We start from the raw sequence: 27,824 nt of genomic DNA, 5'->3' as shown, positions 1-27,824 counted from the left end.
TCTTCTGCACGCTTTCCTCTGCTGAGACTTTGTTGACGGTCCCTAAAACTCCCCCCCCCCCCCCCCCTGAGACGTGAGGCGTTCACGGCACCTCTCTCTCTCTCTCTCTCTCTCTCTCTCTCTCTGCCTGAGTGACTCTTGAACTCTCCACTGGGGAGGAAAAAGCTGTTGAGGATGCACTCAAGCTGAGAAAACTTGCCAAGAAGAAGAAGGAGTCACACTCCGGTTCTCTGCAGCGGGTCACAGCTGCTCTGTTCCGCCGAGGATGAGGAGCAAGAGACCGACGGGACGGTGAGTGTGTCTGGAAGTTTCGACGAGAGTTGTCGGTTTTGAGGTTTGGGTGTTTGCGTGGCAGCTGTCTGCAGCGAGAGAGTCCGATAATGTAGGAGGAAACTTACGGAATTAAAGAGTTAAGAGTCTAAAATGAGTAGAAAAATCGTGTGTGGGGTTATTTTGTATTGTAAGGCAAAAGAAGTAAACATAAAAGCATGATTTTCACATCTGTAATTATTGCAGAAACTGTCAAATTCAATGCAAATCTTGAACTAATCAAATTTTTCTCTTCCAGGTCCCAAAATGATTCACCTTGAAGCAAACACGGATTTTTAAACCCCCTCTTTGAATCCAAAGCCACACTTGTATTCGTCCCGCACCATGAGCACCCTGCAGCAGCTGGGGACCATGTCCTTTCTGATGAAGAAGAAGAAGTTTAAGTTTCAGGTGTATTTCACGTTGGAGGAGCTGACAGCGGTGCCTTTCGTGAACGGGGTGCTTTTCTGCAAGATCCGGCTGATGGATGGAGGGGACTTTGCCATCTTGTCATCCAGGTAGGCTTTTTAAGAGAACAACTTGTCACTTCCTTGTTGTGAAACCTTTTTTATTGCATGCAACCCACACTTCTCTTTAATAACCTGGTTTGCCTTCTAAGATGTTAAATGTCCACCTCTAACTTTTAAAAGCTTGTTTTCTTTTCTGTATTTTCTTCACATAAAGCAGCACTGAACTCTGTTCTGAAGATTTGGATACTTGATAGTTGCCCACCTCACTTTAGACACAGGGAGTGCTCTGGCTGTAAAACTGGAACCAAACTGCACATCTTGCAGTTCAACCTTTATTACACTGAGCGTTATTTCACCCTCATGTCTCCTGGGAAAGTTGCTGGCGTGATGTTTCTCAGCTCCACCCTGGGAGCCGCCAGGGTGAGTCCATGATGGTTATGGGGGATGCACTTAGTATTTTGAGCTGAACAACTATTTCTGCTTTGAAAAGAAGGATCTGGCCTCAACATAAGAGGTCTGTCTCTGAAGGTTTTCTTTCTGTAATGTCGACAATAAGTAATTTTAGTGAACAAACTAAACAAGTTGCAGCCATCACAGCCTTTTGCAACGGCTGAAGCAATCTGAGTGTCCTCATACCTTTTAAAGGTGGAGTCAGTAGAAATGTTTGTTGCAGCTTGTGATTACAACACTTAAACTGGGCCCCGCCTTCTGGGCTCATCGCACCCCAGAAATGCACACTCACTGCAGGAAGTAGTGTGTACGTTTACTGCTTGTACCTACACTGCAAGCTACTGCACGCTGGCACAAGCTAACCGCCTGTGTTTGTCACCTGCCTGTCCAACAGGAAGTAGACCAACTCCACGTCCACGGGTAAAAGACAACACAAGATTCACCCTCGTTTTAGAACGAGCTTTATCTGCTTGGGGTTTCTCCACACTGTGATTATATTTTCTCTTCTTTGCTGCTATGTCCACATCCGTCAAATTCACCGATTTGAATCCACTCCTAAACTCACCTGCTGCGCTGTCATTGGCTGGAGGAAACACACCAGCTCCTCGTCCAGAAACGTCCCGAGTCAACCAGAACAAAGCAGAACAGTAAAATCCAGTCAGAGGACAGAGTCTCTGCAGACACAGACACCACCACACATGTACGGAGGCCCAGAAGGGACGATGGAGCAGCTTCACTTTAGTATAAGTGTATTTTATATTTTAGGAAAAAGCTGCTGACTCTACCTTTAAGACCTTAAATTATTAAAAAGACAACAGGTCCCAGGTTTAAAAATACCTGAACTACCCTTTTATGTCTAGACTTCTGCACGGCCAGTTATGTGAGCTGACTCTGCCAGATGTAGAAGAAACATCTGTCAGTTCTTCCAGATGTTCCTACCAGATGAAAACATCTGGTACAGAGTAGTTTGTAGTAGACACAAGGAGGCACATTTATTTGAGCAACAGGACCTGCACAGAGGAAGCCGGATCTACTCGTCTCGAAGTGAGACAATTTGTCTTTTGTTACTGGGGCGAACCCTTTGACTATTTGGAATTAAAAGTTAACGCTCCAACACTGCACACACCCTCGTCCTATGTGCCTTACACCTGACTATTGTGACTTTGGTCAGACTTGTTATAATTTCACCTGTGGCTCAAGATGAGTCAGCAGAGTGGAAGTGTCAGGACAGGTCTGCAGGTTCAAAGATTGACAGACGAACCCTAAAGACCACACCAAAGTTTGAACAAGTTTCAACACATTCAAAGCAAACGTATCGTGATGTTTCAGATGCTTAGCTTTTGTATTTGGTATTGAAATACAGCAAGTTGAGACTTAGAAGACTTGAAATTGTAAAAGTGTAACTCTGGAGATTGTGAGACAAATGAAACAAAGAACAGAAAAGCCATGAGGATGAAATGAAAAATGAAACCACCTCAGACTCTCCTCGGGCTAAACCTGCAGATGAAGCGGTCTAACCTCTGATCTTTAACCCGGACTCAGGACCTTCCTGCATGACGAGATAACCGAGCCCAGCCAACCATAAAAACCTTTCAAAGTTATCACTAAAGACTGCAGGTCAGAGCTGAAACCAGCTCGTACAGTTAGACGTCAGCACATTTACCTGCATGCAAATACTCGGGCTCAGGTACAGTGACGAGCAGGTGTTTACTGTTACCTCACTCCTCTTTGAGTTTCTGTCACTTCTTCCACAGGTTAATGGCAGCAAAGAGTGGAGTGCTCTGCTCTGCTCATACCTAACTGAAGAACAATCTGTAATCAATTCATAGAAACACAACATCTAAAACAAATCAGGAACATCTCTCCATCAGGACTATCAGCTGCTGAAGGCCTAGCTGAGATGTATTGGTAGTTATGCTCAGAGTGATTAATAAACGGCATCATAAATTAGTCTGCATCACACCTGAGCCAATCTGTGTTTATTCTCCCCCTTCTCCACCTTTTCAAACAGTCCCCTGTGCTCTAAATGAAACATCTGTGCTGTGCTTTGGTCAAAATATAACATGAATCAAGCACCAGAGGAGGTTTGTGACCCTGTATAAACCAGCTCTCTCAGAACGCTCTGTTTTGGTGTGTGTGTCTCTTTAAATGTAATGAACCCCCCCCCAGTTTCCCCGTAGACATCACTCCTCTGTAGAGAGAATAAAAATGGCAGACCTGAGCAAACATTTTGTTCTAGGCTGGGGTGGAGTCTACGGGTGGAGATACCAGGGGAGGGGACTGTATTTATTTTTGCCAGAATCCCACTGTGACATCACAAGGAGAGCAGATTGGAAACGGAGCATTTTTCTCTGTGTAGTAAGACTTATGCAGACCACAAACAAAGAACTGGATGGGTTTATTTCACATTTTGTGGATCAGTAGACACTCAGGTTACCCAAATATATGTTCAGAAACACTGTACAAGTGGATTTTTCATAATATGTCCCCTTTAAAGTGAAGAATCTGTAGGCACAGCATGGGATTTTGGCATTAGAAGTGTAGTTTTCATTACAGGCTGTCCTTTGACAAATTAGTTTATTTTTCTGTTGAAGGATGTCATGTTAAAGTGTAAAGAGAACACACAGATGAAGTCTTATTTATAAGCAGCTGATCAAAGCCTTTGAAGCCAGGACTGCGTGTGTGGGTGTTGAACGAACCCAAAGGAGGGACAAGAGCTGACAGATATGCAGAAGAGAAAGATTGCACTGAAGACAGCCCACTCCTTTGGAGACACTCTGCACAGAATCAGATCTTTCTGTTTCCCTAAAGACTGGACAGAGAGCTGCAGCACTCGGACAAAACTCCTCTCCCAAACTCTCTATTGAACTGAATTCAATGGGAAACAGGCGTCGTCGACAACATCGACTGTTACACAACAGACAAACAACAGCTGAGAGAGGCTCCATAAAGACGCCCGCCTCAAAAGGACGACTCAACAAAGAAGCAATTAGCGTATAACTCAGCAGAATGTGGACAGATGGCTTCATCCAAAGTCCTTTATTTTCTTCTTATTTATCTTTTACAGAAGTTGGAATGTGCAAAAGTCCTGAACGGAACTCTTTCTGCACTTCAAACATTTATCACAAATTCAGTACAGTGTCGATTCAAAAGTGATCTCTCATATTCTCCTGTTGATTCATGTAGCAGTCGTGAACGCACCACAACAGGCTGGGGTGTGTGGAGGGTGAAGTTTTGTTGGTCAGGGAGGGGGGGGGGGGGCAAGTCATGAGGTTAAAAGGGTTGTGCAAAGATGGTGGAAATACAACCGAGTCTTATCGCTCTAGTGACAGTTTTTGCCTTTTTATCAATGCTTCATATCAGTGAGCAGAAAAGATTAGCAGCTTCATGGTGTGCATGAAGATCGCTCCGGTCATGCAGATGTTGCAGGATATAAATGCATCAGCCAATCCGCTTGCTTGCGGTGCATCTTCAGGTGTTTTCACACATGCACAAAACTCCTGAAAACTTCCTGAAGTTGACGGTGTGAGCTGCATGTGTGAACGCAAACAGCCAAGTTTTACACTCTGACTTCACCCAGAGTTTTTCCTGCCGACCCTCTGGAAAAATGTCGTAGTGAGTTCATGTGAGAACGCAGCAGGAAATATTCAAGGAAATATTCAAGAAATATTCACCGCGAGCGAGCCGGAGAGGGGATGATGTTCATATCCCGTCAACTATAGACTTTAATGCGTATGTCTGCTGTGAGCTCCGTGCACGTAATGAAACTGTTTCATTAGGTTTTCTGTTGGCCGGTTTGTTCTTTGCTGCTTTGATTTAAAGACAGAAATGCTCATTATTGAGTCTTTTAGCGGACTCTGTTGCCCCTCGCACTTTGTTTTTGTTTTTGACGTCATGCAGGGAAAGTCTCCTGCTGTGAGGTGCATGTGTGAACAACCACTCAGGAAGACTTCAGGAAGACCGTCTTCCTGAAATAGTCTAGAAATGTCCGGGAGTTCATGTGTGAAAATGTTGTTCCTGGATATTTCCTGCTGCTTTGTGAGTCACGTCACTGTAGCTCTGCCTCTGTGATTCTGACACACTGACTCGGCTCTTTGTCTTCACATTTATGGTCTCATTATGTTTTTTATGAATGCTTCTGCTGCTTGTTCACGTGACCCTGCTGGACTCTGTCCTGGGTTAAGCTAACTGTGCTAGTTAGCCCGATTGTAAACTGGTTTGTGTATTAAGGAGAACTCGGAAGGCGCTGGTTCTAGTTGCGGTATTAGTCTTCAAAAGAGAAGTGTAACCAGTGTGATGTGCTGGTTTCTATCCAGTGAATCTCCTGTCTGCTTTCACTGCAGATATATTCCTGTTTCTGTGGTCGCTGTTCAGTTTCAGGTGTTGGAAGGTCAGAGAAGCATTCAGTTACAAGTCACAGGAGGATATCTTTAGATGTTTTTTTCCAGTTCCTTCTTTTCTGTTTTTAGGTCTGGAAATCTTTAGCAAGACTCTAAAGAAGACTTCAGCACAACAGAAATGTCTTTAGTTTGTGTAAATCAGGTTTTATATCATGCATCACCTGTTAAAGCAGCTCTCTCCGCCCATATGTGTGAACTAGTTTGACAGGTGGTCTGTCCTTCTCCGGCTGAATCTACAGCCGATTGTAGTGAAAACACAGCGAACACAGAAAAGAAGGACGGGCTGCATCTCATTCCTCAGATTCTTACTGCAGGAAAAAAAAGACGCAGAACAACCAATGGGAGGACAGAGTTTTTAACCCCAAACACATTTGTGAAGCAGTTAAGTGTTCGTGGAAAACACAGAACCATAAACACTCAACATGAGTGAGGATTTCCTGCAGGATTAAAGAGTAAAGCAGGGATCATCTCTCTGAGTCGAGTTCATAAAGAGCGAGGAGAGAGATCAAACCTCCTCTCTGGGGATGTTGGAGGCAGAAAAATCTCTATAAATATCATACTTTTGTATGTGTGTAAATGATATTAAATGATTTTTTTATTAATATTTTGTATTTTGTTTATCAAAACTTTGCCAAAGTATTTGTATGATTCAGACAGCACACTGCCATCTTAAAGTCCAGTTTGTTTGAACACTTCTTTGGCCCTGGTATGCAGACGATTCCTCTCCATAATCATTTTCAACAAAAGTGAAAAAGGCTTCATGTTGGTCCGATGGCCGAGGTCGAGAGTTTACTAGAAATTTGGGCGGACAAGAATATTCAAAGTCATCTTGATAAAACCACTCGAGGTCTTTGGGAAAATCAGCGACTAGTTATAACATGGTGATGTGTTTACAAGAGGTTACCGTGGTACAGTCTGATAGGGCCTGGAGCAGTGTGAGTCCAGGCCAGCAGGGGGCTGAGAAAGGGGGAACAATCATGCTGCAGTACGGTAAGAGAAAGCAGAAACCTCCGGTCTTGAAAAATGAAGCCAATGTGGAAGTGCAAAATCCTGCGCTTCGTTGAGTGTCCACTAGAGGCTGGCTCCAGGAGCGCTGGAAGTCACATACACACCACAAGCAAAAAAGCTGTTTTTACAGCAAGAAATCAACATGTTTACAGCCTGGTACAAAAAATCAAATAGGTCTGATAAGTTATTGTCATGATGGCCACATACTGTACGGATCTTAAAGAACTTTTTGGAAAAAAATTACAAATTTTCAGAGATAACTGTCAAACTGACAAATCAACTTTTAAATGTAGAAATGTCCACACGCCTTATTAATGAATAAATATCATTTTTCATATTTGTATTTGAAGAAGACTTTAAGCTCAGTCTTTTTATCTCCTTTATTCTTTGAAGAGAAAAAAAACAGTCTCAACGTCGGAGTAGAAGAATAAATGTTTGCTTTACAAATAGTTTTCAGTGTAATAATCATTATTTTCTTTGCTCGGCTCACAGAGTGACTGTTGACAAGAAGAAATCCTTTTGAGCAGCAGCTCGCCATACAATGGTGTGTTTGTGGAGCTTGTAAGAGAAGAAGTGGAAGAACCGGTCCTCCTGTTTTCTGCCTTGTGGCTCGATGTTTAGAGAGCAGTAAACTTCAGGTCACACTTCAGAAGAGTGCAGCGGGAAAAGTCATGAACATGTATGCGAAAGGTTATGTTGTAAAAAGTGCCTGAAGATACTGAATTCAACTCTTCTGATCGAAGGCATGAAGAAAAGTCAAAGTGAATTTAGCTGTCATGATTTCTCTGCAATGATCTCTGAGTTCACTCTGACACAGAAGTCAGACTTGCTGCTCAAACTTATGTTTAAGTACACAAGATTAAGATATTTAAAAAAAAGAGAGAGAGGCAGAGAGGGAAAAAGCTAAAAGGCCGTGAGTCTGTGATGACATGTGTCAGCGTAGGGATCTGAATATCTGCAGTTATATTTCCTCTGACATGTGCAGGGATAGATAAGATCACAGCCGAGTCCAGACAGGTCCTGTGTGTGTGTGTGTGTGTGTGTGTGTGTGTGTGTGTGTGTGTGTGTGTGTGTGTGTGTGTGTGTGTGTGTGTGTGTGTGTGTGTGTGTGTGTGTGTGTGTGTGTGTGTGTGTGTGTGTGTGTGTGTGTGTGTGTGTGTGTGTGTGTGTGTGTGTGTGTGTGTGTGTGTGTGTGTGTGTGTGTGTGTGTAAGAACAAAGTGTAAAGATGTTAGAAAACCTCATTAGCGGCTTCAGTTTCTAATAACACAACATTTCTTTTGATTTGTTAGCTTAGTGAGAAAATCCTGTTTACACTCAGAGGGGAGGGACACACCGCCGGGTCACTCCCATGAGGCCTCGTTTCTCTCTTTAGCCTCCAAATTCCACAAATGGAGAGATTAAGAGCTGCTTGAGTGTTTCCTGAGTCCACCCTGCCTCACAGCCAGGGAGCAGTTTGACACCCACAATACTGCTCAAGAAAATAATCACGAGTGTTTCAAAGACGACGAGTATTTGACTTCCTACCCTCTCATGTGGGACGTTTGTCAAGTCTTTAGTTTTATTGTTACACTGTATAAATAAATGTCTGCTTTCACTTAGTAACAAAGGCTTAAACCTAATGTAGGGGCAAATGTGTTCACACCTTGATTTGTGACCTTAAGAAAAAAAGGAGCATCAGAATCTTTTGCACAAGTACAACAAAATAAAAAGAAGAAGCCGCTCTCACATTCGGTGCTTCAGAAGCAACAGATAAAAAATAAACAAGTTTAAAATCGAACTGTGTCGTCCTCACAACCACCGCCGTCCTCAATCATGCACGTCCTGCTCCGACCTCCACCTCAGCATCGAGGAAGTGTGGACAACAGGAACAGGAGGAACACAAAGAAGGAATCCTTCCTACATATTATCTCATATGCTGTTTTGTAAAGCGTCTCGAGATAACACTTTTTATGAATTGGCGCTTTACAAATAAAGATTGATTGATTGAAAATACTGAACAATAGGGCTCGACTGATATGCAATAAATGTGTACATTTATTTCTGTCTATGTCTGAAGATTGAATATAGATTCACTAAAGATTGGCTGATGTATCAGCGTCAGATTATTTCTCTCCCGAGTATCCGTATCGGTCCCAAAAATGACATATCGGTCGTTCCTCAGTTATATTATTTCTCAAGCCGTCTCATGTATATGTTGCAGTAAATCCTCTGCAGCAGGATGAAGATCTCTCAAAGGGTTCTCTTCCTCGGTGATGTCAGAGCTGCAGCAGAGTAAGAGAAGTCCTCCACAAAACTACATGCAGATAAACTCTCTGGATCTGTTTTCAATCTGTGTCAGAGGAAAACCCCTCCGCTGATCCAGATGAGATCACTCGGACCATCTGGACTTCATTTTATCTGAGAGAAGTCAGGCCGAGGCTTCTAGTTTGATTTCCTACGTGAATCAAAGACATTTCAGCTTTTTGTGTCAGAAGTGGCAGCACAGACAATCCAACTCGCCATGCTTCAAACGGCTGCTATTACCACCTCACTGCCATGTTTGGTTTTCATATCTTGGTGTGTAGACAAACTTTGGTTAGTGCGCATTAGCAGCAAATTAACACAAAAATGGCCGCTCCAATAGGGCCGCAGGAAGTGATGAGTAAAAAACTTTGGGGCAGAAAAATTAAAAAAGGAAAGTTTAGCAATGAATCTAAACTCTAACTTTTGTTTTAAAAAAAAAAATGTTTTTGGTGCTTTGGTGTCTTTATAAGAGAGACAGGACGGTGGATAGAGAAGGAAATCAGGGAGACTTTCAGTGACAATCTAACCTGTGCGTGTGTGTGTGTGCATGTGTGTGCGTGTGTGTGTTTGCAGGGAGGAGGTGCAGCAGAACTGCGTTCGATGGAGGAAGAAGTTCTCGTTCATTTGTAAAATGAGTGCGAATCCCATCAGCGGCGTGTTGGATCCCTGCATCTGCAGAGTCTCCGTGCGCAAGGTAAACTACAACTCCCAGCAGCCACCTCTGCTCGGACTCTCCTGTTAAAAACACATATTTGGGGCTTTATTTGGGGCTTTTTATGCCTTTCTGTAGAGATAAGACAGCGGAGCTCCAGGTGGGATTCTAACCTGTGCCCCCCGATAGGATGACTATAGCCTCCATACATGGGGCACGCACACTAACCACTAGGCTCCAGCCCTCAGTAACTTGATTAATGTACTCATCTTTACCCTGGATAATGAAGCACATTGCAGCTCTATGATTTTCCTGCATCAAGCTGCTTTTAAGATAAATAATGACAAACGTCCCGCGCTGTGAACTCATCATCAAACTGTTTCTTGTTCCCTTATTACTCACTTATACATCCAGTAACGTTGACACCCTGCTTCTTTATGCAGGAGTGATCACTTTGCATGTTTGATGTTTGTCACAGAGCAGCTGTGTCGAGGTCGACCTCCAGGTTTCATACTTGCACCATGTGATGTGTTCATGGATACGACTGTACAGCTGCTGGTAGCAGTTTCTTACTCGCTCATGATTTAGTTTCTCTTTGTGTTCGCAGGAGCTCAAAGGAGGGAAGACCTTCTCAAAGGTACGTTTATTTTCTGATGTTAGAAAACCCTCTGAAATAGAAATAAACTCAATGCTCATGTTGAATCCAGGTCGTTCTGTTTGTGTTCCACTTTAAACCTGTGAGCTCGTAAAAAGTTTGAAGTGCCCTGCGTCCCTTTATAACACATTTACAGAGTCACTGATGTTAAAGTTACACAAACTGTGTCAACATCACACGGTTCAGTTCCGGCAGCATGTGACGGGGCAGTCAGAGGGCAGTAAGGAGTGTGTGAAGTGTGTTTACAGCAGTGTGTGTGTGTGTGTCCTGTAGGAATTAGCTGTTTGAGCGACACAAGACTTCACATGTTTGTGATAAAATGAGCAGCCTTTTGATTCTCTGATATTAAGGTGAGAGCAGTGCGTTTAGGACTTTTGTTTCTGGATCGGCCGATATGTGCGGTGTCTTTAAAAACCTCCAGACGCTCACACACTCCACAGACGGTGAACCCTCCAGTGAGCGATTGTGCCGACTGGGCAGAAAAACGCATGAATGAGGAGGTTAAAGGAGGTCACCGACTCCTCGGAGAAAGTCAGCGCCGTCTGTTTCTCCTCATTCACTTCCTCACTGGACAGATAGTAACAGACATGATAGAGAACACATATTATGAATAAGATGTAGAACAACAGAAGAAGAAGAGACATATCTGCTGAGTCGGAATTGTGAGGGAAGAACTAAAAATAATTGAAGCAGACTAAAGTCACACTCTATTGTTAAAAAAACTGTATAGCGTCTTAAATCTTATTATCTGTTTGTCTCGTGTGTGTGTGTGTGTGTGTGTGTGTGTGTGTGTGTGTGTGTGTGTGTGTGTGTGTGTGTGTGTGTGTGTGTGTGTGTGTGTGTGTGTGTGTGTGTGTGTGTGTGTGTGTGTGTGTGTGTGTGTGTGTGTGTGTGTGTAGCTGGGTTTTGCTGATCTCAACATGGCAGAGTTTGCTGGTTCAGGCTCAGTGCGCTGCTGCATCCTGGAGGGTTACGACACAAAAAATACCCGACAGGACAACTCTATCCTGAAGGCAAGACACACACACACACTCACACACACACACACACACACACACACACTGAACTAATCAGCAACAGTAATGTAACACATCTTTGTTTGTTTTCAGGTGATCATTGGAATGACTCTTCTGTCCGGGGATCCCTGCTTTAAGACGTGAGTAACTCGAGCTCTCTTTAGAGCCTCTTGTTGTTTACATGTTTGGAAGCTAACTCCATAAGACGTTTGCAAACTGTACGTTAAAGGTGGAGTCAGTAGCAGCTTGTAAACACAACATTGAAACCGGACCGCTCATCACCCCCCAGAAGCTCTCCTCCCTGCAGGAAGTAGTGTGTACGTTTACTGCTTGTACCTACACTGCAAGCTAACGCACGCTAGCACAAGCTAACTGCCGGCGTATGTCACCTGCCTGTCCAACAGGAAGTACACCAACTCCACGTCTGTGGGTGAAAGCCAACATTTGTTTCTTCTTTGCCGCTACCTACACGTCCGTCATATTCACTGGTTTGAATCGAGTCCAATCCCTGAATTGTATCCACTCCTACACTCACCTGCTGCGCTGTCATTGGCTGGAGGAAACACACCACCTCCTCGTCCAGAAACATCCCGAGTCAACCAGAACAAAGCAGAACAGTAAAATCCAGTCAGAGAACAGAGTCTCTGCAGACACAGTCACCAGCACACATGTACGGAGGCCCAGAAGGGACGATGGAGCAGCTTCACTTTAGGAGAAGTCTGTATTTTATTTTGAAGGAACAAGCTGCTGACTCGACTGATCGTTGACTTGTATTAATGCATGTAAGTCTGCAATACTGTGATGCTGAAGAATCCTATAAAAATGTGATGATGAAGAAGCACATTCTGGCTGAATTGTCCCTTCAGATTATACATGTGTCTGAATTTCTGTTCTTGGTTTTCTCAGACTGGCCCACATGTGTAAAATCAAAAGTAATGTTTCTGATCTTCCCCATCAGGCCTCCCAGCACAGCCAAATCCATCTCCATCGGGGACCAGGACCCGACCCTGCAGCTGGACTGTAAGGGAGAGAGCACCGAGGCGTCAGCGCCGACACGAGGAAGCTTTAAGGAGTCTCCTCGCTCCTTCAAACCCAAACAGTTGTCAGTACGCAGCGCAGGTAACTTGGCGACGCCTTTTCCCAATTTTCTCTAAAAAAACTGGACATTAAAGGAAACTACAGATCTTTCTAAGTTCTGTGAGAAAAACAGACAGTCAGATTGTAGAAGAGATGTAAACAACATCTAAAGCACTATAGCCTCTAAGCCCTAACTCTGTGTTAATATGGTTTATGCATTTTGTTGGTTATGAGGTCACAGTTTCTGGAAAGAGAAACATTTGTGGTTTGTGTCCGGCTGCAGACTTTTGATGCAGGTCTTTCTTCCTCTCTCTCTCGTCTCCTCATCCTTTACGGTTTCAAACACTTCTGTGGGATCTGGAAAAATTGACCTGGTAACCTTAAAGAGAGAGAGTGATCGATGGAGGAAATTAAAAGTGTGTGTGTGTGTGTGTGTGTGTGTGTGTGTGTGTGTGTGTGTGTGTGTGTGTGTGTGTGTGTGTGTGTGTGTGTGTGTGTGTGTGTGTGTGTGTGTGTGTGTGTGTGTGTGTGTGTGTGTGTGTGTGTGTGTGTGTGTGTGTGTGTGTGTGTGTGTGTGTGTGTGTGTGTGTGTGTGTGTGTGTGTGTGTGTGTTCTGCAGGTCTGCCTGAGGAGGGAGAGTGTGTGTCCAGTCCAGACGACGTCTTTCACTCCGGTCATGTCCGCAGCTCGAGCTACGCCAGCCAGCACAGCAAGATCTCAGGTCAGAGAGACGCTTCCTCCTTACTCATTTTAGCTTCAATGTGACTGACAAGAACTCTTGATTCTGATTCGCTGCACAGTGTCAATTAAGGAAGGAAAGTAAGTTTTACGAGGTGTCCATTATCAGGGTGTTTGGACTACATGGCGGCTTGAATAGCTGCTTCATTTTGGGTACCGTCTGATATAAAGTCAGCAAAATCATTTATATAGTTTAACCAGTTTTACTAAAGTTGCTTCAGAAATAAAAAATAATTTGACTTCAAGATGAAAAATTGGGGGAATGGATGGCCGGGGCGAACGACGATTTATGAGGCGACTTGTAAGATGTGTAAAGAAACGTTTAAATGTGAATTTATTAATTAATGAAGGCTCCTTCATTAACTCGTCCAACATGAACTCTGGTGCAGTAATGGTAATAACTTTCTTTGTTTGGGTCAGTTTGAGTTTGAAAAGATTCTTTTTCATTAATCTGAATCCAGGTTACAGCACAGCTCACTCTCGCTGCTCCAGCATGAACGACCTCAGTCACCATAGAAACGCCTCCTCCAGCAGCAGTGCGTCCTGCGGCCTCGCCCACCCCTCCTCCCCCTACTCCTCTTCTACCCAGCCGCCTCCCTCCACCCCCACCGAGGCTCCTCAACAAGCCACGCCCACGAAACCAGAGAGACCTCCCCCACCCTCTACAGCGGCCCTCATGTCCAACAGATCCTCCAGGTACACACACACACACACACACATACACACGCACACACACCTGCCCCTGCATGTTTTCAACAACACGTCTTGTCATGTGTCATGTGTTGCGTGAGGCATGTCTGGACATCATACTGATAACAGTCTCGGGTTGAATCTCAGGTATGTGTAAACTACATGCCACACATTCTCCAGGACTTCATCGCGCTCTGAGAGGAGTGTGTGTTAGCGTGCTCTCAGACACAAAAACAAGAATGACGGCTTCCATCTGCTGCTGTCACTGAGCTGCTGTTAGAGTTCAGTCAGAAAACTCACGTTTGAAGGGCTAACTGCAGCAGCAGAACAGAGTCTGACTTTGGCGTCTAGGCTCCAACATCATTACTCCTTATTACTCGAGGAGTGATGAGGCCACGCCCCCCCCAATACTACATCACTTAAACACATGAGTTGTTTGAAAAGTCAGCCCGTACAGTCGTCATGAAGAGAGAAATGAGCTCTAGAGACCCAAACTGTTTTTGTACCAGGATGTAAACATGTTTATTTTAACATGGAGCTCTATGGGGACTGACTCACTGCAGGAGACAGACTCTAGTGGACACTGGAGGAACTGCAGCTGTTAAGTTGGACATTTTTCAGATTTGGTTGCTGCTTGATTTGCAAAAGAAAGTTAACTTGTATTCGGCTATTTGTTATTAGAAATCAACTCAGTCTGCTCATTAATATCTCCAGACGTCTCCTTTAAAACGTGATATGAATCTCTTCCACCAGGAGGAAGAAGGACAGCGTGCAGCGGCAGCCGAGCTGTGTGGACGACACTCGAATCGACGCGGACGACATTGTGGAGAAGATCATCCAGAGTCAGAACTTTTCTGAAAGCAGCAACAATGAAGGCAGGAGATACTGTAGTTTCAGTCTGAAGGATTTTCTTCCAGCACGACATGTTGTTACAGTTTTGTCTCTTTGTTTCTCTGCAGTCAGCAACCTGAGACTGTTTGTCAGCAAAGACGGGACGACTGCGCTGAGCGGGACACAGATCGCCAACAGGTACACTCTTCATCCTGTTAGCCTCACCTTCACATTTGATTTAAGCTGTAAGTATGACGGGTTTGTGTTTCTGCAGAGGAACTCCTGGTGCTTTTGAACCGGTCGTCATCGAGACTCACTGACAGAAGCGTCACCTCGTCTGCAGCCTCGTCCACTGGTTCACTATTCTGTGACGTCTGATTGTCCAACTGTGTTTGTGCAAGTACGAGGAAAGACGCCGTGCATACACGTCTCAGTGCACATAGCTTGAAATAAGACTACTATGATATGTAGATATTTATCCTTTCTAGTATATTTAATAAGGTGGTGGGAGGTGTAGTATTGTATCTTCTCAAATAGTAGAAGGGACTTTCTTTACAAAGAGGTCCAGGCCGTCCTGGTGGTCTGAGTCCGCAGTCCAGGAAAGACAGTTAGCAAAGTGAAAGCAATGTCAGAGGTGAATGAAAACACCTTATTAACACAAAACACCAAAAATATGTGCAAACATGTGTAATTCAAAGGGTTGAATTAATGCAAGTTATAAGACTGCTGCTGTGTTTTGGTGTTAAAGGAGCAATATGTAACTCTGACACCTAGTGGTTAAAATGGGTACTGCAGTCTGATTTCTAAACATCATAGAGAGCTGTCTCCACGCCCCCTCCTCTCTAGAGTGGATGCTCACGCAGGTCACCATGTGGTGGACACTGAAGCTTCAGTGTTTATCCAGCTCTGCATCGGTCTGTAAACCTTTCTGTGTTCTAACCTCTCTCCATTTTTCAAAAGCATCTCCAATATTGATCCTAGTTTGAGCACGTTTCTGCTCGTGGAGCTTATTAGAAACATGCAGAGGCTTTTTAGGTCGAGTACAATCACTTCTATCTGAACCACTTCTCTTGCCCGCTTCCATCACTGCAACACCTGTTGACCTGATAACTGCTCTCATATCTGGCAAACTGAGGGGCGTCCAAAACGGCCGTGTGGGGGTGCCTTAAAACCGCCTACCTTCTCTGGTCCAAACAAATCCAGATCATTCAGGACCAGAATCTAAAGTTAGAAGGAGGACATACTGGCTGCTGCATTGTTGTCAGAGAAGTCAGCACTTCAACATAGCATGTTTCCTTAATGTCTGATCAGATAGTAAGATCACTTTATCATTTAATTTACTACATGTCTTACAGATTGCTCCTTTAAAGTGCCTAAAATGGGGAAAAGGGAAACCAAAGCACACACAATATCAGCAGAAATAACTAAACATCATGTCCTGATAATAATTATTGAGTTTTATGAGATTGAATAGTGATGATTTATTTAAACTGGGCGTGTTTCTAAAGAGTCTTTGTTTCAGGAGGTTTCTATGAAGACCAGTGAAACTTTGACCAGCACTAAGTGCACAAGTTACTTGAACAATACCCTGAAGACCGATGCATTGTGGGAATTATAGTGTGACACTGAAATAATGGTGCGTTCAGGAAGGCTTCGTAAATTTGTAAATTTGACTGTTATTGAGATAAACTGCATCAGGAGGGTTTTACCTGATCAGATATGAAACACAGAAACAGAACAGACATGTTTTAAATCAGTGTTTTAACTCCTGGAAATTATGAATCATGATTTTAATAATCAAAATGATTCTGTGATTATACGAGTTGATGAGGAACCCCCTAGTGCAGCCAAGAGAGGCTCTTACCAACGACAGACTGGAACTGAAGCTTTACTTATTTTATTATATTTGATGTAAATTACTTAAACGTACTTATTTGAATATTTTGCACACGTGTTCTCCTTGGGGACGATTGTTATGTACCACTAAAAGGAAACGGAGATGGGATGATTCTCCTAAACGTCTTGCTCAGTTTTTCCTCTTTTGCATGTTTTTATTTTAACGTTGTGAAACTACAAAACGTAGTTTGTTATTCTTTCTGCACAGACGTGTCGTGTGTTCGTATGGCTGGCCATGTGTAACTGTCTGACCTCTGCACTTCTTTGTTCACTCTTTGACTTTACTCGCTCGTGTAATTTGCGGGAGGTTTTCTTTTCTTTTGGAAATTTTTCATAATTTAAGGTACAATCTGTAAGAACACACAGATTAGCTCAGAGTCCGTGTGAAGCAACAAAAATATTATTCTTTGAGGTTTTTTATACCACAGAAGACGTATAACTGTATAAAAATGTAGTTTCAAAATCATGAAAATTTGAGGGCGACAGCATCCTAGTGCTTAGTGCGCACGCCCCATGTATGGCTGTAGTCCTCCAAGCGGGCGGCCCGGGGTCTGACGCGACCTGTGGCTCCTTTCCTGCATGTCATTCCCCACTCTCTCTCTCTCTCTCTCTCCCAAAAAATAAACCTTAAAAAATGAAAAGAAGAATTTATGCAGGTTTTCTGCTCTGGGACGCAGTGGTCGGTTTGTTGAATTCTTCAAGACCCCGCCCACTTGCTTGAAGGACACACCTCTCAACTGTCAAACACTGCTACTTAAATTCTAGTGTTGCAGTACTCAAACGGCATGGTCTCAAGACCACTTTTTGAAGGTCTCGGTCTTGTCTCGGTGTCAGACTGGGAGGACTCCGGATTTTAAATCAAGACTGGTCAAGACCACCACTGAGAGGCTATGTTCCCACGTTATTACTGTGATGAGAAGAACAACTCTTTCTGAAAGAGCAAATAACTTCAATCATAATTAGATTTGTGTCCCCCTTTGATTGACGCAACCTTCCTGGTGTTACGGTCTAAGTGAGTGACACGCCCCCTAAACACAAGATGATGTTTTTTATTGATGAATGACAGCCTACATTCGCTCTCCTTGGAGCTCTGTTTTGGTCTCCACCAACCTCTGAGAATCTGACCGATTGCCTTTTGATAAAAGATGGTGTCAGCCAGTTTGATCCAGATAACTGGGTCTAATGAGAAGAACACAAGCCTCGTGTTTGTTTTCACAACCACTGCACAGTTTTTACCATAAACTCCAACCGTTGCACTTTGTAGTTTTTAGACAGTTTTTGTGTTTTTTACTTCAACATACTGACTAGAAATCGTCTGTTTTTTTTTTCCGGTTCATAGTTGAACATTTTGTGTGTCTGTGTGTCGAGGGAGTGCTGATACTGTCGCTGTGTTTGTGCGGGCCGCACTGAGGTCAGTCCCACAGCTGCAGCAGCACAAAGCCTCCGTTGTCCTCCGACAGACAATTGACCATATTCACTGTTTTCCTCCGACATTGTGACCATGTGGGAAGCTCAGATTCTGGTGGAATGTTGTCGTGCTGTGTTCAGGGTTTAAGTTCTTTAAATTAAGGATGTCCCATTCTGATGGGACTTCAGGCCATAGTCTATGAAGTCAGGTTGTTTAGCCTGGAACAAAGCAGTATGCCGCTATATGAGAATTTAAGCTTCCCACCCTAAGCGTGACATCAGAGGTAAATATACATTACACCCCCCTCACCTCACAGACACACTGTGTGTGTGTGTGTGTGTGTGTGTGTGTGTGTGTGTGTGTGTGTGTGTGTGTGTGTGTGTGTGTGTGTGTGTGTGTGTGTGTGTGTGTGTGTGTGTGTGTGTGTGTGTGTGTGTGTGTGTGTGTGTGTGTGTGTGTGTGTGTGTGTGTGTGTGTGACTGTCAGTCTGTTAGTTTGAAGGTACCACTACATGTGAGGCTGATGTTTGCGTCTGGTACTGGAGAGTTATGTCTCTGTGTTTTTCAGACCAGCAGGCTGGTCCAAAATGTTTATACATGAGAGTCAACGTTTGTCGGTGACACGCGGCTGAATGATGATGTCACAGCGACGCTTTGCTTTAAATAAGGGAACTTTTAACGTACTGTGATTTATTCTTTAAATGCGTACATATTCGATGTCTTTGTGTTAGCATCTTAATGTTTCTGTGGTGAAAGTTTTTTTTTTTTATTCCTGATCATTTGAAACTAAACTGAATAATTATCTCTGTGTTATTCTGCATTTATAGATGTTTTATGTACAGAGGACAGCGATTCAGTGAAAAAGAATAAATAAACTATATAAACTTTTATAATTTATCAAAGGTTGTAAATGTACCGTCTTTTAGAATAAATAAATATAAACACGTTAGATGAACAACATTCAGTCATGAATTTAAAATGTGACTCTTTTTTTTTTTTCACCAAACAAATCTAACTCCATTTTAAAGAAATGTTTGTCCTAGTGTTCAAATGTTGGGGATTAAATGTTGAAGTTGCCTCGTGGTTTTGTGATGTCTTTAAATTGTCCTTTTAAATAGCTGTATGTAAACGTCGTCGGTGTCGGAAGGAGATGAAACGTAATCTTTCGACAGACATGCCAAATAAAATGGAAAAGTTGAAATCATCAGAGTCATCGTTCTTTAATTTATGAGGATTAATTTAATTCTCAACACATTCTGCACCCGCCTGCAACCCCACCTCTTTACAATGGACCTTCACGGAGCACCAGGTCTGCTACACAGATCTACTGACCCCTGAAGCTGCCCTGTTACTAAAACCTTACCTCTTTGGTTCTCCTCTGCATCGAGGCACTAAGTGACCCAGCAGCCTGTATTAACCTTCATCAGTCCAGGGAGAAGATCATTGCTGCCCTGTTTAAGAACCTAAATTCCACCAACAATGAACTATTATTATGTTCTTATTAAGACATGAAACCTAAACATAATCATATAAAAACATGTATATTTGTGTGTATCCTTCTTTAACGTATTTATCTGTTTTCGTGCACCATTTCCCGCCTTTTCCTCAGAGTCCTGACTTGATTTTTAATGCCTGTTTTATTTCTTATCAATTTCTTTATTTCAATTCAATTCAATTCTATTAAATTCTATTTCAATTTCTTTATTTTAAATAACAGAGGTTGCACTTGTTTATCGTTTCTCTTCATCTCCCTCTGCTGGCTCCCAGTTTCTACTCGCTTCAGATTTAAAACTCTGCTGCTCAATTACAAAACAGCCACAAAAACAGATCCTCCTGACCTTTTGTGTGTCACTCATTCCTACATTTCACACATGGACATTACTTGTACTGGGGACCCCACCGGGACAGAGGAGGGGTCCCCAGTCTGTAGCACAGTTATTTAGGGGTCCCCTGAAATGTTTGGAAACCCCCTGCTGTAGTGGACACGAAGATGCTGCAAAGATGCAGAAGTCCTTTAACCATGTTAAAGTGTGCTGTGCGGGTCCGCCAGCAGAGGGCAGCAGAGACCTTCAGATACATCCCGCCCGCCGTATTTACAAACCAGAAGAAGAACAGGAAACGTCAGCACCAGCACACTCTTCAGAAATGGTAAGAAAATAATCAGATTAAACTAAAACAGGTGAATTAAAGTTGGATTTTTTGGGTTACAACTCAGCTTTAGATAGTTAGCTTTATCTCTTTTGTGTGTCGGACCTGAAAATGAAGCTAACTCACAGTAATTAAAGCTAATCTCACCGGTTGTGTGAAGCATTTTAATAACACAAATCTTTAAATATAGTTTGATATTTGATGAGTACACGCAGCCTTTCGTATCAGTCTTTGTCTTCTGGTATTCTTTATTTATGTAGAGAATCCCTGCTAAATAATGTGATTGTTTACCCAACTTGAAAACATCTTGAATCTCTCCATATTCCTGTGATAGTCACTCTTAAAGTCAAATTAAAACGTCTAAAAATTATCTTAATAATAATTTTCTTTAAGCCGAATTTAGAAGAAAGCCTTAATAATTCAGTATTTAATGTGACTGATGTGTCGCATGTGAATATTCACAGATAAACCAAAGAAATGTTAATTCTTCATAAATTTGAACGATGTTTGGTGTGACCCCGGATTGTATTGCATTAGCCTGTCAAACCAGCTTTTTAATGATGAGCTCCCAGTCCTCTTATTGGAGGGTAAACAGACGACACGTGTGCTCTTTAGGAAGGTGGGATTATAAGGTAAAGGGAGTTATTTTAATCGATACGATAAATGTTTAAAAAAAAAAAAATCATTATTATTTTATAATATGTCAAAGTTTATTTATGAAGTACTTTCCAAAACAAAAAAATCCCAAAATACAGAAAAATAAAGTCCCAATGAAACCCTAAAATAAAAACAAGAATGCAGCAATAAAACAAGAAGAAATAGAGAATAAAATGAACAAATAAAAAAGGATTTGAGGAAGGCCTTTTGATTAAAATAACTCTTGTGGCTGCCGGTAGCCTAGTGGTTGTTGCACACACCCGATGTACACAGGCTGTAGTCCTCCAAGCAAGCCACCTGTGGCTCCTTTTATTGCTTATCATTCCCCACTTTAGGGGCAGCTGTGGTTCAGTGGTAGAGTCGGTCGTCTCTTAACTGGAAGGTCAGGGGTTCAATCCCCAGCTCCTGCAGCCACACTACTTATGCTGCAGAAAAGCAACAAGCAACACACTCCAGGAGTGCCTTTGTTTTGTTAGCCAATACCAGACAATAACAAGACATTATAATAACATGACAACATCTCCACAGAGAGAACTTGCACAATGCCATCGGTGTGATTGATTTAATTACATAAAAAGACGACTAAGCTGCTAATAAACTCAACAGTTGCAGCTTCAACATCCCTGTTGATGCACAGAGCAGCCATGTTGGATTAGAACTCAGAAGATTCTCAGAATTTCTGAGTCTGATTTCCCACTTCAGAGGTGCTGATGACGTATCAGACTGGCAACTCGGAATTTCCGATTTCCGAGATCAAATGGACCGCAGCATTAACCCCAAGTTGCTCTGGCTGCCTTATCCGGCGGCGTGTGAGTGTGTATGATTGGGATAAGTTAATACTGCTGACCACTTTACAGGCCAGCCTCTGCCATCGGTGTGTCGGTCATCACTCCCGTCCTGTGGAGCTTATAGGGTGTTTATTAAAACCTGTGTATTACCTTGTACTGAGTAAATCCCCCTCCAGCCTCCTTTATATATTTCCCTGTTTCTGAAAGTATTTTTATTCTTCATCACTTATGTAAAAACCAAAGTCCTTCTTCCAAATGATCCTCAGATTCATGCAGATATTTCTATAACCCACTAAAGGTTTTATAAATAACAACTACTACTACGTGTGCCAAATCAGGTATTTCCACCTAACTTAGTGACACACAGTTTGTCATGTGAAAGTACGTCCAAAGATATGTCCAGTTCATGCTTTAATTACTCTTCAGACAAAATCAAATGACTCAAAATACTTCTCCTGCTCTTTCCCCCTTCTGCTTTAGAGAAAGACATGAGTCACATGAGAACACAATATTATCAACCACAGCTTTAAATGGGCGAGTTAAAGGTAAATTTACTCATCCAGACTTATACTTAGGTTGTGAAAAAATACTTTCTATGTTTCTTTTTTTTAAAACTGAGACATGTGGTGAGGCTGAAAGCGTGCAATTAAAATACGTTTTAGAGTGTAATTGATAAGGGCTTTAAACATACGAGAAAGGATGCTTTTGTGATGCATTATGGGAAATGTACGATCTGAGCCTCTGCTGCCTGCTTTACTTTTAAGACGGGTGTGGCAGTAGCTCGGTCTGCAACAACTTGGGTTGGGAACCAGAGGGTCCCTGGTTCATGTCCTGGTGTGGATTGAGCCAGGCAACTGGTTTTCTTGTAGCTGTTTTTCCTCATCTTCTTCTACTTCTAACTTTAAACTGTATGTGCCCCCGTAAACTGGTACACTCACAGTATACAAGACACAAAACAATGCTGCCAGTTTGAAGAGCATCCTGAGCGGTTTTTACACCTGCACTCCTGAAGTTATCTAGAAAATTTCACAACAGCCTGCCCACAAAAAAAAGAACATTGACAGTACCCAACAGTGACCTCCAGGCTAGTTTTGAGCATACTGATCCTTTAGTTCTTGGTTATTGTTAACAAGGTTTTTTTTTTTTTGCGAGAGCCAAATAATCTGCAGATGTCTTCCTCTCTCCAAAACAAATAAACATGGAGGTTAAAATCTGTAAACTATAAATGAAAAAGATTCATGATTCAAATCTTTGAGGCTGTTTGTCAGAGATGCAGGACGGCGAGCTGAGCTGTCTCTAACTTTACCTCTCTCTCTGACTCAAATCTGTCTTGTATGTCGAATATAGTTTGATACAAGATGTTTCAAAAAAGCTTTGACTCGGACAGGACGCGCACAGTCAGAAAGTTGTGGGCTGAAAATGTTTAAATGTCAATCAGCTGAAGTGTATGTCTGCTCTGTGATAGGCTGTTAAATTCAGTCATATCCTGTTAAATATATCAAGTTACTGACACACCCCATATTGAGATTGTTTGACCTCCCAGCAGCGTTCACAGTTATCCTCAAATCTTTCAAGTTTTTCCTGCGAAAATATTAAAATGCCTCCTCTTCACCAGGTGTTAAACTTTTGTTTTCAGGCAACAGGAGTGGATCAAGCAGTGGGCATGAGTCTGGTGGTCTTCAGCCTTGTGCTGTTTACATATTACTCTGTGTGGGTCATCGTCCTGGTAGGTTCTGTTCATTTTAAACATCCAACAACCAATTACAGACCCTCATTTCAATGTCAGGCTTGTTTTGATGAAAGAGAGTTGAACTTTAAAGGTCACATAGTCTGTAAAATCCACTTCACCATGTTCCTCTAACACAAACATGCGTCTCTAGTTCGTCTACAAACCCCCCAATGATGAGAAAAGTCCATCCTCTCCGTCTTTTGCCTGCTCCACTTTTCAGAAAATGTGTGCTCAAACAGGCCGTTTGGCGATTTTCCCTTCATGACATCACAAAGGGCAGTAGCCTCTCCCCCAGGTGGGTGACACTCCCACAGCTAGGTGTTTGTTCTGCCCTCTGAGTCTGCCTTCTCACCGTAAACAATAGGACATGGAGCGAGAAAGCCCGAGACACCAGAGCCCTTCCAGAGAGGGGCCGTGGTCAGACACAGCTCATTTACATATTTAAAGGTACAAACACAGAAACAGCCTGTTCTGAGCAGGGCTGAAATAGAGGGGTTTATAGACATGATCAAATACAGTATCAGAGTGGATTTAGAACAAGAAACTTCACACACATGTTTTGAGGAGCTCTGAGACTTCTTTACACTGGTTGAAGAGGAGAATATGTGACCTTTAAGTCAATCACATGCAGACGTTTCAGACGTCTTTAAGATTTTAAATCTTTTACTCCTTTATATCTTCTTATCATTTCCTCTGTCACCCCTGCAGAAAACTGTTTGGTCTGAGATGTATGATGTTGTATTTTTTCCTCCTCCAGCCTTTCGTGGACAGCGGTCATGTGCTGCACCAATACTTCCTTCCTCGGGAGTATTCAGTCATTCTGCCGGGCATCGCAGCAGTAATACTGCTCCTCTGTATAGGTGAGTAGACTGTTGTCTGGTTCTGAGAGGCTTTAATATTTACCTGGTTTATGTTCAGCAATGGTTTTTAGGTTGATAACCTTCAGACAAAAGACAATCATCCTCTTCAAATTAACAACAAGAAAACAGAAAGAACAAGAAAAAAACTCATCAGATTAAAAATGTCCTGGCCATGACAGGCAGCAGCACAAATCATTTCAGACCAACAACAAGCAGCCAACAAATACAATATATAAAGAATATTATTCAACATTAAAGGCAGGGTTGGTCATTTTCAAAAACTAGCATGATTTTGAAAGTAGCATTCCCTCAGTGTTCCGTCTACACCTCCTCCCCTCTGTGCTCCCTCTAAAGCCACGCCCCCTCACTTACATGCTCGAGCGCCGTTGCTCCAGAAGTGGACCTCAGCTCATCGCTTTCAGTGTGGGCGCACGCAAGAGGTAGAGAGCGAGCAGGGAGACAAGGAGGCATGTGATTGGTTCATCAGATTGGTACCTCGTGGCAGACATTGGTCGAAGTTTTTACAGGCTTACAACTGATACAGATGATGGATTTTCTTTGTTCCTTTTTTAGAGAACATGAGTTATTAATTTCTGTCAGGACCTAAAGACAATTTCTACCAAAATCTTAAAAAGTGGATCTGGAGGAAATTACCAACCCTGCCTTTAAAATCAAGATAAAAATCTCTATAAACGGTGTCAGCTGGCATAACGGCAAACAGAGATAATGTAATGTCATCTAAATGTATGTTTTCCTGTCACCTAATTCAAAGTTAACGCTGTTCTTTCTTTCTCCACAGGGGCCTTCACTGCAGTTATTATGTGGAAGAGTCGCAAACCAAAGAAAGTGGACTAATCTCAGGACGTTAGCATGACTGTCGTTGAATAAATAATGTGAAAACTCCCTCGACCAATCACACCTTGGGTCTCTAAAAAACTCCCCCTGAAAGGTTTCTATTTACTAGGTTCATTCTGTTGTAAAGAAGAGATTTATTTTACATCTAGTTTCTACTATTTGGTCGGTTTGTTATAGAAAATAAATCTGTTTTAAAAACCATTATGTTTCTATTTTAAAGTAGAATATTTGTGTTGATAGCAAACAGAGACTGCATCAGGGTTGTCCAGTTTTTCCTGGACAACCCTGGGAAGAAGAACTTTAAAGGAGCAACATGTAACTCTGATACCTAGTGTTTAAAATGGGTTTAATAATTTAATTTGCAGTCCAAATTCTAAACATCATCGAGAGCTGTCTCTCCCCCTCGGTTTGTCAGATCATACCAAAACGGCCGTGTGGGGGTGCCTTAAACCCGCCTACCTTCTTTGGTCCAAACAAATCCAGATCATTCAGGACCAGAATCTAAAGTTAGAAGGAGGACATACTGGCTGCTGCATTGTTGTCAGAGAAGCCAGCACTTCAACATAGCATGTTTCCTTAATGTCTGATCAGATAGTAAGCTCACTTTATCATTTAGTTCAGTAGATGTCTTACATGTTGCTCCTTTAATGGTCACAGTGAATATTTGGCACTTTTGAAGGCTTTTTGTTTATCCAGTAGTTTTGATAGACTCACAGATGCAGATTGTTTGATCTGCTGTTTTCATGTCTTAGGTAATTAAGGGAGTTTATAAATTTCATGTCCAAACACTTCACTCCTGTTTTGAAAATTTCCTCGACATACACCCCTGTATACGGCGTTGTTTCCCATGACCACATGGCCCAGTTTGGAGTCTATCAAGTGTCGACTTTCTCCGTTCCTCAGAAAGTAAAGGATTAAATATTTCCACTTGAGCAGAATGTCATCCTTTGTTTTTGTTTTTGAGTGACTCAGTTTGTTTCTTCGTCATATACTTTAACTCTCTCGGATTCTCTTGAAGCAGAATATTTCCTCTTATCTTGTGACTGATTGTAAATGTGTAACAGATGAAACCCCAGACGGAGTTAATGGGCATACCCAAATCTCTGTTTATGGCTCATAAACGTTTTAGTTATACAACCTTTTTGGTCCACAAACTACCCACAATGCATCATCATTCTCTGTTGAGTTTCACCATTTTCTCTGGATTTGAAAAGAATACTTTTTGTTGTGAATATTTTCTGTCCTCAAATCTTGCATTGAACATTTTTTTTCTTCTACATTCTGAGCAATAAGGGTATAAAAAGTAGAAAGTGGAGCGTGAGTCACAATGCATCATGGGTCTTACATACTGTAAATAATGGGACACGTCATTTTTTTAAAATGTGATTGGTGTTAAAAGTTAAATGCTTTGACTAAACCAGCGTTCTGTCCGTCATGAACTCTAGCAAGGCTGAAAATGTGTGTATAATAAAAATTATCAGAAGCTAAATCAGCTGTTGTCCGTTTTTTTAAAGAGTTGGGTCCATCCACTGTAAATATGAATGTTTGAAGCCTGAGTGATGTCACCCATCTGTTCCTGCAGGGGGCGCTGGAGTCCCATCGATGGCAGTCTCCATGCTGGAAATGCTGTCTCAGTCTAACTTTCAGTCAACCTAACAACAGGCTGAGAGCTGGAGCTGAGGCGGGTTTTAAACCTCCTGACAAACCGTTACACCGCGCCCGCCTGTCAATCATGTCAGCTACACGCCTTATTGTGAATAACTCTTATCCTTCATCAAATCAAAACTGATGAGTCATCAAAACATTCACCCCCCCGTACAGTGTGTGTCGATCGAGACATGAGCTAATCAGACCTGTTTGGTTTTTTGAACCAGGCTGTAAACATGTTAATCTCTGCTGTAAAAACAGGATTTTTTGAATGGGTGTGTATGTGACTTCCTGTGCTTCTGCAACCAGCCTCTAGTGGACACTCGAGGAACTGCAGGATTTTGCACTTCCGCCTCGGCTTCATTATTCAATACTGGAGGTTGCAGCTTGGTCAGTTCATTTTAAAGACCGTTTAACAAGTTGTTAAACCACAAACACCATCCTGTTTCTGTGTTTGCTCTCTACTTCCAACAAGTAAAGAAGAAGACGAGAAGAAAAAGCTAAAAATCCTGTTTGCTGACTCTCTGTGTATTTGTTCTTTTAAACATTAATGAGTGTAGAACAGGATGCTCTGTCAACAGGCGGTTTAGGAACAAAGACTTCTACTCTCTTGTGGTGTTTCTACACAGGCACTAAACTTGTGAAAATGTGCCCCCCTTTTTCGGGGTTCTGCTGTATGTGTGTGAATGAAATCCCAGGATTGATCAATTTGTCTTTTGTGTGAATATGACATGTATTTCATATGACAAATTCATAGGAAAGTGTACACTTGCAATGAACTAACTGGCAACTTGTTGGAACCAAAACATTGCAAGTAAGCCTTTGCAGAAGTTTGCATGTACATTTTTAAGTCCTTTAAATTCTGACTTTAACATGTATTCATTCTCTTGGGCACTTGTAACTCCTCTAACCGGGGGGTGGGGTTAAACCTAAAATAGGTTGTCAATTCAGAAGACTCTGGATCAGATATTCTACGTATCAATATCAAATGATCTCTAAATGAACAGTTTCAGAATGTTAGCGTTTCAGTTGTTCAGGTTACTCAAATCTTGTGATTCACTAGGTTGTTTAAGGAGATTGGTAGTAGCAGACTCTATAAAGAGCAATAAGACCTCCAGTCCACACAAACACACACAACACCGATGTATGGATATAAAAGAGAAATGTATTGAAGAGGTTTGATTACAGTTCTTTTCCTGTTCACATATATGAAATATGTATACACTTTAAATATGTATGGGGGGGGGGGCACTCTC

The 27,824-nt window shown here is 42.3% G+C and overlaps 2 protein-coding genes across 3 annotated transcripts; both read left to right on the top strand.

The window, feature by feature from the left end:
* Positions 1 to 104: 104 nt before the first annotated feature.
* Positions 105 to 19,088, top strand: eeig1b (estrogen-induced osteoclastogenesis regulator 1b). Its single transcript, XM_020640092.3, has 12 exons — positions 105 to 291; positions 569 to 827; positions 9,496 to 9,616; positions 10,182 to 10,211; positions 11,129 to 11,242; positions 11,339 to 11,385; positions 12,204 to 12,364; positions 12,942 to 13,043; positions 13,522 to 13,756; positions 14,504 to 14,625; positions 14,710 to 14,779; positions 14,856 to 19,088. Exons 2-12 carry the CDS (start codon positions 655 to 657, stop codon positions 14,899 to 14,901), a joined length of 1,221 nt encoding a protein of 406 aa, XP_020495748.1. The 5' UTR covers positions 105 to 291; positions 569 to 654; the 3' UTR covers positions 14,902 to 19,088.
* Positions 19,089 to 19,870: 782 nt separating this feature from the next.
* dpm2 (dolichyl-phosphate mannosyltransferase subunit 2, regulatory) lies at positions 19,871 to 26,410 on the top strand. Of its 2 annotated transcripts, XM_020640059.3 has the most exons (5): positions 19,991 to 20,032; positions 21,958 to 22,022; positions 23,114 to 23,203; positions 23,964 to 24,066; positions 24,866 to 26,410. In XM_020640059.3, exons 2-5 carry the CDS (start codon positions 22,008 to 22,010, stop codon positions 24,919 to 24,921), a joined length of 264 nt encoding a protein of 87 aa, XP_020495715.1. In that variant the 5' UTR covers positions 19,991 to 20,032; positions 21,958 to 22,007; the 3' UTR covers positions 24,922 to 26,410. The 2 variants fall into 2 exon arrangements, with proteins under 2 accessions (XP_020495716.2, XP_020495715.1); XM_020640060.3 differs by lacking the exon at positions 21,958 to 22,022 and having other exon boundaries at positions 19,871 to 20,032.
* The last annotated feature ends 1,414 nt before the right edge of the window (positions 26,411 to 27,824 follow it).

The sequence above is a fragment of the Labrus bergylta genome, chromosome 17 (assembly GCF_963930695.1).
Source record: "Labrus bergylta chromosome 17, fLabBer1.1, whole genome shotgun sequence".
NCBI classification, from domain to species: domain Eukaryota; kingdom Metazoa; phylum Chordata; class Actinopteri; order Labriformes; family Labridae; genus Labrus; species Labrus bergylta.
The sequence above is the reverse complement of the archived record's forward strand: the minus strand, read 5'-3'. Positions and strand labels throughout refer to the sequence as shown.

What these genes read in the sequence shown, in the direction of transcription:
- eeig1b (XM_020640092.3), top strand. Translation starts at nt 655, where the DNA reads ATGAGCACCCTGCAGCAGCTGGGGACCATGTCCTTTCTGATGAAGAAG. An exon ending in TGAAAGCAGCAACAATGAAG is followed by an intron (nt 14,626 to 14,709) that starts GCAGGAGATACT and finishes GTTTCTCTGCAG; the next exon opens with TCAGCAACCTGAGACTGTTT. An exon ending in GGGACACAGATCGCCAACAG is followed by an intron (nt 14,780 to 14,855) that starts GTACACTCTTCA and finishes GTGTTTCTGCAG; the next exon opens with AGGAACTCCTGGTGCTTTTG.
- dpm2 (XM_020640060.3), top strand. Translation starts at nt 19,886, where the DNA reads ATGCAGAAGTCCTTTAACCATGTTAAAGTGTGCTGTGCGGGTCCGCCA. An exon ending in CTGTGTGGGTCATCGTCCTG is followed by an intron (nt 23,204 to 23,963) that starts GTAGGTTCTGTT and finishes TTCCTCCTCCAG; the next exon opens with CCTTTCGTGGACAGCGGTCA. An exon ending in AATACTGCTCCTCTGTATAG is followed by an intron (nt 24,067 to 24,865) that starts GTGAGTAGACTG and finishes CTTTCTCCACAG; the next exon opens with GGGCCTTCACTGCAGTTATT.